The sequence below is a fragment of the Lepisosteus platostomus genome, chromosome 6, assembly GCF_059453375.1.
Source record: "Lepisosteus platostomus isolate fLepPlt1 chromosome 6, fLepPlt1.hap1, whole genome shotgun sequence".
In the NCBI taxonomy this organism is placed as follows: Eukaryota; Metazoa; Chordata; class Actinopteri; order Semionotiformes; family Lepisosteidae; genus Lepisosteus; species Lepisosteus platostomus.
In genome coordinates this window covers 36,498,142-36,511,238 of record NC_142616.1, presented here as the reverse complement: position 1 = coordinate 36,511,238, position 13,097 = coordinate 36,498,142, and the positions used below count along the sequence as shown (strand labels likewise).

General features: G+C 37.3%; 2 protein-coding genes across 5 annotated transcripts in view; one reads left to right on the top strand and one right to left on the bottom strand.

Moving 5' to 3' along the window:
- Window positions 1-4,151, top strand: part of nt5c2a (5'-nucleotidase, cytosolic IIa) — a 41,350-nt gene extending 37,199 nt beyond the window's left edge. For all 3 annotated transcript variants that reach the window (XM_088635678.1, XM_088635676.1, XM_088635677.1), the window contains one exon: window positions 602-4,151. In XM_088635678.1, coding sequence (XP_088491804.1) covers window positions 602-844 — 243 coding nt within the window. In that variant the 3' untranslated portion in view covers window positions 845-4,151. The remainder of the gene's footprint in view (window positions 1-601) is intronic.
- Window positions 4,152-5,462: 1,311 nt separating this feature from the next.
- Window positions 5,463-13,097, bottom strand: part of cnnm2b (cyclin and CBS domain divalent metal cation transport mediator 2b) — a 75,260-nt gene continuing 67,625 nt past the window's right edge. For both annotated transcript variants that reach the window (XM_088635673.1, XM_088635674.1), the window contains one exon: window positions 5,463-13,080. In XM_088635673.1, coding sequence (XP_088491799.1) covers window positions 12,868-13,080 — 213 coding nt within the window. In that variant the 3' untranslated portion in view covers window positions 5,463-12,867. The remainder of the gene's footprint in view (window positions 13,081-13,097) is intronic.

Here is a 13,097-nt window from a genome sequence, read left to right as displayed (position 1 = left end):
CCAGCACCAGGGTCCTCAGACTACAGTATCCTATTTCTGTTTACAATAAGCTTGACTTTCTCACTGTTTCATTCTTGCAAAGCCACAGACCGGTAGTTTGGTCCTTTTTAATCTCTTTAAACTTGTCATTTCAGAAAACACCAGTAAGATCAAAATGAGTTTCGTGAAAGCACATTGTTTTTTTTTAGGTTTGCATTGGCTATAAACTCCAACCATTTTGTCTGCCCACCAGAGGGCACTCATGGCCCTGCTAAAACGGTAACACGATTACAAAAAAAAATGTTTTTTTGCTGAAGTCTCTCATTTCACCAGGATGTTTTCCATTACACTCTTTTAAGACGTGCATTTTTTGCAGAATTACAGAAAAAGGTAAATTCTGGGGCTAACAAAGTGTTGAAAAGGCTCCTCTGAACACACTGACACGTGGAAGGGAAATAGAAAAGTATTTTTCCAGCAGTATAAGTCCATATCTCGCCCCCTTTCCAGGATGAGTGTTTGTTAGCACAGATACTTAGTGTTGCATGTCACAACCTAAACAAGAAGAGCAAGGGTGCAGTCAACCGGTTCTTTGATGCATCTTGTGGTCCCCATCTCTGCCCAGATGCCCCACGAGTCGACAGTGGAGCACGCCCACGTGGATATCAACGACACAGAGTCGCCCCTGGCCACGCGCAACCGCAACGCTGTGGACGTCAAGGACTCCGACTACAAGAGGCACCAGCTCACCCGGTCCATCAGCGAGATCAAGCCCCCCAACCTCTTCCCCCAGACCCCCCAGGAGATCACCCACTGCCACGATGAGGATGACGACGAGGAGGAAGAAGAAGAGGAGGAGGAGGAGTAGTTACCAAGAAGACGTCTCCCTGGGAATCTGGAATCGTTTTAATTGGGAATCGGGAATCCCACAGTGGGATGAGGAAACAGACAGGTGGGAATGAGGAGGGGGTGGGAAGTAAAAGTAAAGACAGTTTTATACAGTATGTTCACGCGTCTCAGACATTCTGCTCTTGGTACTTGAGTACTGTCAGGATACCAGATCAGGCCAATGTCGGCCTCTGCGGGTTTGCGTATTACAACAGATCAATTGAACTGTGACGCTGCCTCGTGTCCTAAGCCCATCTAGAGTACACATTGGGATTTCATTTTTTTCCACACAAGTAGATTTTTTTGTTAATGTGATAAAGGTTTGTTTTGGAAACTTTAGACGACCAAACTTTTATGATTTGCTTTATTTGAAAAGACAAAATTCATTTTTATTCCATTTGTCATTTCTTTTACTGTAAGTGAGAGATGTGAGAAAATAAGTATACTGTATGCAGAAAATGCTTTCCTGAAATATATGACAGCTTTACTATGCTAACACAGAGAGCGGGAATTGAGCGTAATAGTGTGAGACCAATGTGAGGGGTCATCTCAGAATACAGACTGCTTTGTATTGAACATACACTCTTCCTTGTCTAAGTCAACTTAGATTTTTATATTAAGAAATCTATCTCTAGTATGGTGTTAAAATATGTTTTTTATGTTCTGAAATACCATCCAGTATGCATTGCTTTGGTTCTAGAAGTTGGGTTACAATATTAGTTTTTATAAATTGGGGGTCATTTCCAGGGAAACGTATAAATGAGAGCACACAGCTCTAAAGCACAGACATACTGTACATCTGAGTAACCCATAAGCACAAATGACAGACTATTGAAACAATCCAGTTTCAAGAAATGACATACTGTATACATTTGAACATTGTAAAAGAAATCTAAAGATCGTTTACAAATTTGGCTTGGAAATGGTAAAGTGATTCTAGGATGACTGACACATTTTCAATATTTCTGATGCTTGCGTCTTACTGCCTGTTATTTTTCTTCCCAGTTTAATTTACGGTTAATCGCCTTTGGAGTGTGATCCTTTTAAGAATCGCATACAAGGCTTCACCCAATTCCCATTTCAGATTTGTTCAATATCAAAAATATAGAAGAGTATGCTTATTTATTCTTCAGTGAAAATCTTTGCCTTAATTCAGTGGTGCAATGTAGATAACCAGTATTTTCTTTGCATTTTGTTCATGAGATGCAGCATGTATGGATGGCTGCACATGTCTCTAAAATGTGTAGTTTCCTTTCGTTCCAAGCTGTTACACAGTAAATGAAATGCCTCAATAGCAATACCGCAAAAGCAATCCTATGCATGCTGCTCTTTAAAATCTTTTTGCATAAAATGCAAACCCTTGGAACAATCCTACAGATATGCTTGTTGAATATGTTGTGCTCTGTGAAGGCACAAGCCAGGTCTTCAATGGGAGAGTGGACTTTATGACTTCTATGGAGCCAGCACTGCCAATTACTGTGTTGGGAGACTGTTTGCATTTACAATTCGTCCATGTAGCGATAGGGTCTGCAGGCACAGCCTCAGTGCGTTTTAAAATCCCCAACCCTGGTCCCGGAGAGCTCTGGTCTAATCTTCCCGGTTTCTAAAGATAAAGAACCTCTATTAATCATAAGATAATTATGCCATTATACCTTGTTTGTTTAAGAGATTTAACAAATTACAAAGTGCTTCACCTGCTTAATTGATAGCACAGAGTCTTGATAGAAATTGGTGGTGTAATTGTTACCTTGGGACAGAGATTCTGGATGTAGAGGATTCCTTCCAAAGCCAAGGCCCATGTTTGTGGGTACCCCTGTAGTTAATTTCCAACACCAGAGTGAGACAATATGGAATACTTCTAGGATGTACACAAAAAAACTCTGCTCACGTTATTCTCCTTGAAACTATAAAATGGAGACTAAAATAGTCAACTAATTAAATGCTTATTTACAGTGTGATCAACTACAAATAGAAAATACATAGAATTTGTGAGGGAAAGATAAAACATAATTTGTTATTTCTGCTATTGGTACCTGGGAATTTTAGCACCAGGTAGTAACTATTTGAACTGAGGAGAATTTTACAAAGGATGGTTACAATATGTTCGAAAAGGGAGGGTCCTGAAATTTTTATGGGAAACAATAATTTTGTTTAGCATAGGTTTCAGTGAGTTTGCAGAGCTTCTTATCTTAGTCTAACGATTATTTAATTTTGATCAAAATTAAATGGGAGATTAAGCTTGAGTACAGAAAGTCTGCTTTTTCTACCAGGATACTGTAAATTATTTCTGTTTTGGTATATAGTTAAATTGTTTTTCTCTTTGTTATTTGACAGTTATGCAACAACTAAAACTACAGGTCTAATACATCAGTATTGTTAATAGAAAAGTAGGTGTGTGCTAAACTCTGATGTTCCACAGTTAAGCAAGTTAGACAATAGCTTTCAGTTGTCTTTTTAGATTGATTTACATTTAAATGTATTATTCTCAAGTGGCATGGTGTTTTTTTGTGTTTTTTAATAGTTAAAATGACATTTCCACCTCAGTGCTTTGCTTTTGGTGCATATACTGTGATTTAGCAATGGAAAGAAATAATATGCAGTCCATAAATAATTTTGAGAAATGCATAAGAAATGGCGTGTGTTGATTAAGTAACAGTGAAGAGAGAACTGTTTTTTCTATAAGTGCATCAACAAAAACCTTCATAAGAACAAAAAAAAAGTCCTAACATTTTCCTACATTATTATTTTCATTGCTGTTAATTAAAATTCAGTAGGGATTTTAAAATGTTAAACAGGAAAATCCATCCAAAAAACAGCTGAGAATTGAAAGCACTTTAAGATCTAGGCAAAAGGGTACTAATATACTAATTTTCTTTGCTGTTTAAATTAGTTATCTCAGCTCTATCATATTTTTTTCTTGTGAAAAGCTTAGAAGAGTTTACTAGTTCATTTCTCTCCATTTCTCTTCATTTCTGCATTTTCTGAAAGTTTTTTTTTTCTCTAGAATTCAGGAACCTGAATGAAAAAAATGAAAAAATGTTGAAAAACCTTTTTTTTATTATAATTATTCTTTTAATTCTATTATTCTTTTGCTTTATACCAGTATGCATGTTCATGCTGTTTGGGAGTCATATTAAAGGAAACTTCAAAAATGATGTATGATTTTTTACATACTGTACTTCATGTTATGCATACAGTTGCTCTGCATTGTTTCCAAAAATTTGGGAACAGTAATTTTTATTGTAAAATAAAATGCCATTGCTCTGCATCTGTCATTATGCAAAGAATACGTGTACTTTCATATTTTTTTCCATCTGTACCAATCAGAGTTCAATATAATGAATTGAGATGGTTTACTGCTTCTACTCTAAACTTTTCATTCCAGCCCAGCTTTTAACTGTAATTCCACAAATTGTCATAATTAGGCCCTTTCCTAAGGAGCTACTTAGAGACTTATAAAAAGAGCAGTCATGGAGAGCCATCAGAATCATTTCACTCTGGTGTAACTAATATTTCACCGAACCAATCTGACCTTTTTTCTCCAATCTAACATCATAAATCATTTTGAGCTGACATCCTCAATCCTGGTCCTGCTCCTCCAGTAGCTTCTGGTGTTTTGTTTTTAACCAGCTAAGCTCTTTTAATTAGAATGTAATTGAAACCTTCAAGGAATGAATGGTTTGATGGGGATGCCTCAGGGTTTTCAATGGTTGGAAGTTTCATGATGGCTGCTGAAGTTTATGCCAAAGTTAGTCTGCCAAAAAGGAAAACAGTTCCAGTGTTAAGCAGTGCAGTCAGATCTTTTAAATAACAGATCTCAGCTAGAAGGGGAACCACCTGCCACTGGAGTCCAGTATCAGGACTGGGAAGCTCTGATTTAAAGAGACCAGCTGGCTATTAAGGACTGAACATGAAGAACTCTGACCTTAAGCAGAGTTAGCTTTTCTGTAACAGCAGTGCTTTTATGAGAATGCAAGCATGTATGATTTACTGTCTCTGGAAAACAGATCTAAATGTCCATAAAGTGAATGTGTGTAGCTCAAGTGGTCTAAATGCAGATGTAGCCAACTCCCATCCATTTCTGCAGGACAATAAAGTCTCCTGTTTTTCACCTTGATGAAAAATTATTTTTGCTTATCTGGCTCAATTTCAACCTCTTTAAACCTGATGGTTGCGAACCGAACTGAACAACTGAACTCTAGTCAGCAATTAGCCAGGCTAATTTAACAAAATTACATTAAACCAGAGAAATCCAAACCATGAGACAGCTTGGTGCTCAATGTGAAATTAAAATGGCCTTACCACCAGCTCCTGCTGATCCAACATTCCAGGGATGCGACTCCTGTTCATTTTCACAACAAGCTAGAAAGTGTTTTTACTGTTACTCGGCATGAAGTGAAATATGAATGTGTACTAATTAGGGAACAAAAACATGGATATAGTAATGGAGTGATTTTAGTCAGGTTAGACAACAGCAGCCCAGTTGCAGAAAACAGATTGCGATACATAATGTTATGTTATTGCATGGCTGTTTTCCCTTTTAGATTGAATGTAGTTTAAAAAATGTGCATCAAAAATGAAATGGATGAGAAACATGCTTTTGATTATTAATCATTTATTTATTAAAGTCATCACTTCTTGAAGTATAAAATAATTTCCATAAACCAACTTCAGGCCACAAAGGTTAGTCTCTTTTACCTTGTGTTTTTTTTTCTTATACCATTTTTTCCATAGTTCAGTAGTTAATTATTGTTTTAAACTGACATGTAAGTGCTCATACACAGTGAGAAAATTTCTCATCAGGTACACAGCTACAGGCTACAGCGTGAATGATGACAGGGAGGGATTGATAACTTTAACACCTGTAAGGAGAATGTGTCCATCCTTCTGAATTTCTGCTACAAGACTTTCATACACATACAAATGAGTGTGTATTCAAGAACATTACAAATAGTGCTCTGCTGTTTTGTATGGCAAACAAAAAACAACAAAAGAAATTGAATGTAATATTTAAAATGAATTTTAGTATATGATTTTGGGCTTAAATACTGACCAAAAATACAGTAGTTGGCTAGTCTGATTTTACACAAGTATTTGGGAAGAACCTTTTAAAGTGTTTTGTTTAAGGCACAATTTAAATACTTTCACTATATAAAAGGATTTAGATTTTTTTTGTTTCATGCATACAATATTTTATTTATAACATAGTATATGTTTATTTAGTATTTAATATATTAAATATTATACAGTGTTTCTGTATTTCTATATACAAAACTAATTTCCTCTATAATCAAGTTTGTAATTATCATCAAATTAAAAAAAGGGGGAAATGTGCTAAGCTCATGAACAGGAAAATGCTGTCTATCAGAAAGGATCTGTTCTCCACTTAAAATATTAGCACCAAACATTTGTCTTCTCTTCTGATTTTGGCAGCAGTAATTAGACTTTTAAATGTCCACCCAATGGTGTAAGTTTTAGAAACTGGTCTAGCTGTGAGCAAGAAGACATATTTGCCGTCATTGGTATTAAATAAACATCCAGTTTATCAATCCACCCCCTGATGGAACACTTGAAAACTGAACTGGAATGTCAAGCTTGAAGGAGACACTCACACATAACCTAAATGGAATGATGTACAGTTAACAAACTTCCTTGTTTGTTTTTATGTTTTGCTTTTGTAAATCAAAAATCACAACATATACAAATAAATCAGGTACAAAATAAATAGAAGATTGTAAATCTACAATGTCATTCAAATAATTATAAAGTTTGTTTTAAAGAAACAATCAGCCTCAGAATCCTTACACTTCATTATATCCATTGTGCTTCATTTCAGAGTAATATATACAGTTCTGAATATGGCACTCAGAATACTACACTTCTGAAATGCTGTATTGTACAATATGATACAGGGAGCCAGTGACTCTGTGACATCTGACGGAACATGAAAGACCAGCTTGATGTGTAGCAATTTTAGTCACAAATAGAAAAAGGCAAATCAGGAAAAATATTGACAGATACTGGTTTGTGATCCACACTACCAACAAAACTCACTGAACTCACTGAACTCTGTTCACTGAGAAGGATCAAACCTCAGGTAATTGGTTCTGAATGGAAAAGGAAGCATATATCATTTTAATAGGCAACTAAATGTGCACATAATATTTGCAAATTTATTTTAATAATGCATATGGTTTGGGGGGTTTAGAATATGTTGCAGCAATTATCATTAACATTAGACAATTCTATGTTTTTGTAAATACATCTTCTGGGAACAGAATGAAATTATTTTTGGCAAATCAACAAGCTGTAGGTTTGACTAAGTTTCTACATAGTGTTGTACTGATTTTGTGATTTTTTGATACATCTGGCTATGTGCAAAACATTTTCAGAAGACAAATATAAAATCAAATACAGAAGAGTGTGTTGAGATACATCAAAATAATATTAAAATACAGCAGCTTTTAACAATACTGAAATATTTCCCATAAGACCTGGTCAGCCACCAAGGAATAAGCTTTCATCAAATGGACATCCTTGTACAAAATGCTAACAAGGCTTCCACCTGCAACACCTGCTGTGGGAAGTTATGAGTGTGGAAGGATATCTATATACATTTAAATAATGTGCATTGAAAACTACAGCAAATTAACCCTGAAGACATATACATATGGTAGTACTGTAGGTATTGTATTCTTTCAATTCGGTTAAAAACAATCCCATAAAATGCCTCTTTACTGTCAATAAGCATGACATTATCAAACTTTGATTATCTGTACTTCCTTTAAAAGCTTATGTGAGGACATTGGTAATAAAAACAAGACCTAAGTTGTTCTACACAGACACATTTGTCAGGTGAATCTGAAGACAGGCTCCTTTGTCAGTTTCCACTGTTTCAGCAGCACAATCCCTCCATTTAACAGTGTGGACTGACAAACAGAATTAAAGCAGAACACAGCAGAGTTCAGCACAACGAAGATCAGCTCTATCGCAGCTATAGATTGAAAACTTAATAGCACGTGATTAAGAAAAAAAAACATGCCATCTGTCACTGGGGAGAGAAACCTCTCAGCTGTCACTAGGCAACAAGCACCATTTTGTCTTCATTTTGTTTTCTTTTTAGCCAGTGAAAAAGAATATTCTCTCTAACATCAGCTGAGTGATGCACAGAATCAAAATAAAGTGACGCATTTAGTGTTTATCAAAAGAGAGCAACAATGGACAACAAGACAAGAAACCAGCAGGATCCAGGAGAAGCGAACAGCCACCACACTGAGAGAAAGAGATACAGTAGGGATTTAAGCAAAGAGTTTCACATTTGGTCTCAAAATCCCCTTTCAGCAGCAGTTATGTTCATTGCACCACTTTCAAATAATGGCTCTGGCTCTGAAAGCACAACTCAGGGTCATTTCAAACGAAATCTCCCAATAGTTCTTTCCAGCTGATGAACACTAAGGAAACAGTAAAAACTACAGGATCCTCATTCTTGTAAGAAGAAAACTTGTCTTTTTACTGAAATTTCAATCACATACTGGTGAGTATCAGAACTTGATATATATTTAAAAAATCATTTCAGACAATGCAGGGGTTTCCAGAAAAGAAGAGGGAGAAATTGACTTTTTTATGCTCATTGTTGTGTGTGTCATAAGAGAATGCACTATCAAGTGAAAGGGATTCATGAATCAGTAACTTGCAAGTAAATTACAAGTCGTGATAAAATCACAGCAAAGGAAATACAGTAGGTTAACGTCTAATTTTGCATCCCTGTAAACGTGATCAAGAGTTACAACCCCAAAATCATTAATAAATTCCAACAGATATCCATTCACTTTCAGTAACCACTAATTCTAATACAGGGGAGCAGTGAGCCATAGCCTAACACGGCAGACACTTGGCACAAGGCAGGATGTCAATCCAGCTCAGGGCATGCATGTGTACACATGCACAGAGAGACAATTTAGAGACACCAATTAACCTAAACAACATGTCTTTGGACTATGGGAGGAAACCAGAGCACCCACTGAACATCCATATGGCCATGGGAGAACATGCAAACTCCACAGATGGTGTCCCAGGCTGCAATCCAACCTATGAGCTGTGAGGCATCCCACAATAATAAAATAATAATTACAGTAGTTGGATTAAAACTAAAAGTCTCAGAGCGCATCTCCACATTTTACATATGCAGTGTCAATAGTTCTGCTCACCCCTGCTTCAGCTGTCAGTTCACCTTCACAGTGTTCATGGGTCCAATACACAAGACAAACCTTACAACAGGCTTCATATAATGTGCAAACAATGACAGCCCACCCTTAGTCGACAGGCGGTTAGTGTCAAGAAATGCATTTCCACCCCCTTCTTTGAAAACTGGAAGTCACTTGGGAGGAATAAGACAGCAAGTTTCTTAGGAAATAATTTAAGTAGTGCAACTGAATTGATTGTTTTCTTACTATTAGGATTTCTAAGCACAGTTTATGAAAATTACGCATCTATTTCAATCACTATCTGATTTCTTTATGTATGGCTTGAACCCAATCACTTTAATTAAAAAGTTGAACTAGATTATTTCATACCTGTGAGGAACAAAAGTGCAACTTTAAATGTACTAAAATAAAATAGGGAAAACCAAGGCAGCACTGGGAAGTGCTTTTACAGATATGCAGAATATGAAACATAAACATTGCCCATCTTACATTGCACACCCTCCATCAATCAAGACCTTATTCTATCTAACTACCGTCTGCAAGAGGTATACCAGTCCTTACAGTGCACACATCATGTGGGACTCACATATTATATGTGCTCCTACAAGTCCTTTGAGACAAGGAATCACAAGCTATCCACTTCACCTGTCCTGTGTGAAAGCACAAACTGCAGTCTCCAGAGGTGTGCTCAGTGACAGCACCCTTCCACGGTGATACAAGGTGGAAATGAACTCATATTAAACTCATAAGAGAAGCACTTGCAGACTGTTATAAAAACAGCCCAAGCAGTTTATGAAAAATTGTGCAGAAATTAAACTTAGGTCTCATGATATTAGCAGCAGTATAATTTAAGATTTATATGGCCCATATTAGATTAAAACAACATAATAGGACAGTTTAAGACTTTTTTGTAAACATGGAGACTGATGTGGTACTGTAGATCTCTAGTCACACAGACACGCCCAGAGAGGTAGTTCCTCAGGCTGTCCGCTAACATTACGTACTGTACCACTCTTCTAACAGGTTTTACAAGAGAAAGTTATGTAGTGCTCTGCTGACTGAACACTCCTGAATCACACGGACTATATAGATCTGTCAACCCTGGATATAAATCATTAGAATTAACCAATTAAATGACAGGGAGACACGGCACAGATTAAACTAGGCCCATGAATAATGACCATTTGTTGAAGCTATTAAAGTGGTAATGGAAGTTTGACTGTGGATTTTGACATTTTTTAAATATTTTTGCTGTAAGACTTAATTAGCAATTAGTATTACATTCTTAAATTTTCCTTTGCTTTGATACCTTTCTTGTTCCTTTGTCTCCCAGCTAAAACACTTGGTAGACAGAGCTGAACTCCACACAAGATTAAAGGAGACCTTCACAGCGATGAAAAGACACTTTCAGACAGTGGAAATTAATTGAAACACATCAGGCTCATTTTTAAAACTTCATGGCCTGTTTTGCTGATCATACCAAGACAGCAAATTAAAAATTCCCAGTAAAATCACATCATTGCTTGTTTCCTCATATTTGTGAACACAGTGCTTGGGTAGACTGGGCTCTGCTAGTGGAAAGGTAACAAACAGAAAAGTCTGCTAGGAATCAGCAACTGTCTCTGTGATCCCTGCCAGGTCTCTGGGAATGCCCAGAGGGCCAGCTGAAGAACACTGTACTTCAGCTTATTAAAACACATACCAGTGACAGCAACAGTTGAGTAAGACCTTGAGAAAAAGTATTTTTTAGACTTCTGTGGTTCCTGGCGCACCTCACAGGTATAGTAAGAATTACCCACTGACTTGAAGGGAAAATTGTCCTGAATATCACTACAAGGAAAGTGCATTGTTATCGGTACACTGATGCACTCACTCACATCTCTTTCACATCTTTCTGGGTTAAATTACAATTGAGAGAGATTATATTCAATCTTTTCTTTCCGGGCAAAAAAATGGAAGACTCGATCAGAATTGTTCCTCTGCACATGTGATTTTTTTTTCTAATGTTGTAGTACATTGGATGTGTCTTCACGACCCCCACAGCAACACAGTCAAACATAACTGCCACAAGGCCCTACTGTACATCAACAGTAAGCGCTATCGGAAATCTGAAATTTAGAAAAAAATATACTGCCACTTCTTACAGGGGGTGGTCCTAAACTACTGAGAGAATACCACAAGATGTATTCTTGCCAGGCGTACAAAAAAGGGGTCCCATGCAATCTGAGACGTTTTTAAGTTCATGCATAATATCTAGTTTTGATGATAACACTTCGGTGTTCACTGAAATTTGTGGTGATTCTAACCTGGTCTTGAATATGATTGTCCATGCATAGTCAAGTTTGTCCCACGCAGAGATAAACTAACAGATGTTTTACTACTCAAAAATGGCTTTGGTTCTCGTTGGAGGCATTCTCCCATAGTTTATGCAGAATAGGAAGTATTCCTTGGTGCATGAGTTCTGGCTATCCCACCTTGTCTTCTGATAGAATAATTATTTTTAGTGTTTTTATTTCAGATTCTCATGTGATCTTGTCATGTAATGACTGGGATTTCAATAAAAGTGGAGAAAAAGAAGTGTTTCTGCTGGTGTGCTTTTGATTTTTGCACCTACAGGTACACAGAACTTGTTCATTCGACTTTGGATGACCGTCTCTTTTTTTTCAAGTGGTTGGCACATTATTACATTTGATTTAAAAAATCACTTTTTTACACTTCGGTATGCCCTCAAGCTATCAACTGGTTTCTTACAAAAAAGAGATGAGCTCTTCCAAACTCGACTGATTGCAGTTTTGACTAGCTCTGTAAGCTACAAGCTGACCAGCTGTGATGGTAATGATAACACACTGGCAACTTGTTTTAGTACACCTGCCATTCAAACCCCAGTTAAATCATGAACTAACTGGCAAACACTTTAAAGGGAGCTACTGGGATAGACAGAGCTTGTGCACAATCCAGGGGAAGGTTAGTAAATCACACAATTGCACTTACAGTACACCATTGGTGTACGATCCACAAATACAGGCATTACAGAGTCTCTCTAGTTCAGAAGGCCAGACACGCCTAGCTTACAGCACTGCATTCTCAATGAAATGATTGCAATCTTTCACAGTGGGCTTTCATATCAAATAACCTTAAAATTATTTGCGATACAAAACACCTTATACATACATAAAAGTATGTATATTATACCACACACATATATATAGCCTTTCTATACAATTTCATTTATAATATATATTATAGTTCATAGAATTTTAAATAAAAGTTCATTGCACTTACTGAAAAAAAATCATACATATTTTAAAAAAAAAGTTATATCTACTTCATTTCCGAAAAGTAAAAAAAAAAAGAGATACTGTACCTCAGGCCTGGATTGAAACAATAACAAAAAAAAATCAGAACAACATTAACACACTATGGGAGTTAAAGATCCTCACAGGTCAAGAAACACAAAAATTCATTTGGAAAAATCTAAAAACATAGATATGAGTGATACAACACAATAAATAAATGAAAACATGGTTCCCGGTATTTTTCAAAGTGGAATTCAACCCTCATCACTGGCTGGCTGTCTCTGACTCACCGTTTTGTTTCCTTGCTCAGTTTGTGTCCTTTGTGTTCTGCGATCGTCTCCCATGGCTCCCTGAAGTCGGAAAGGGGCACCAAAACTCTTTGGTCTCAAACGTTAGGCTCATCCGTACGGGCATGCACGCAATGATGGCTGTCCTGCGGCCCTCCTGGAGGGACCAGGGGTGTGAGGCAGCGAGGAGCGGGGCAGGGGTGCCGCCTCCCTCTGCTAAATGGAGCCCTCGTTGTGCACAGTGTGATTGGATTTGTTGTGCGCAACACAGTTCTGCTGCTCATTGAGCAGGTTTGCCGTCTCATCCGGCAAGCCATCGGGAAGCTCTGTGAGAGTCAACTCAATTTTAGTGTTCTCGCTATCTGAAGACTGGGGCGTTTTGTCCATCCGAGAGGCCATCACGGCGTTCTGGTACTGCTGCCGGGTGATCTGAGGAGGCAACCGGA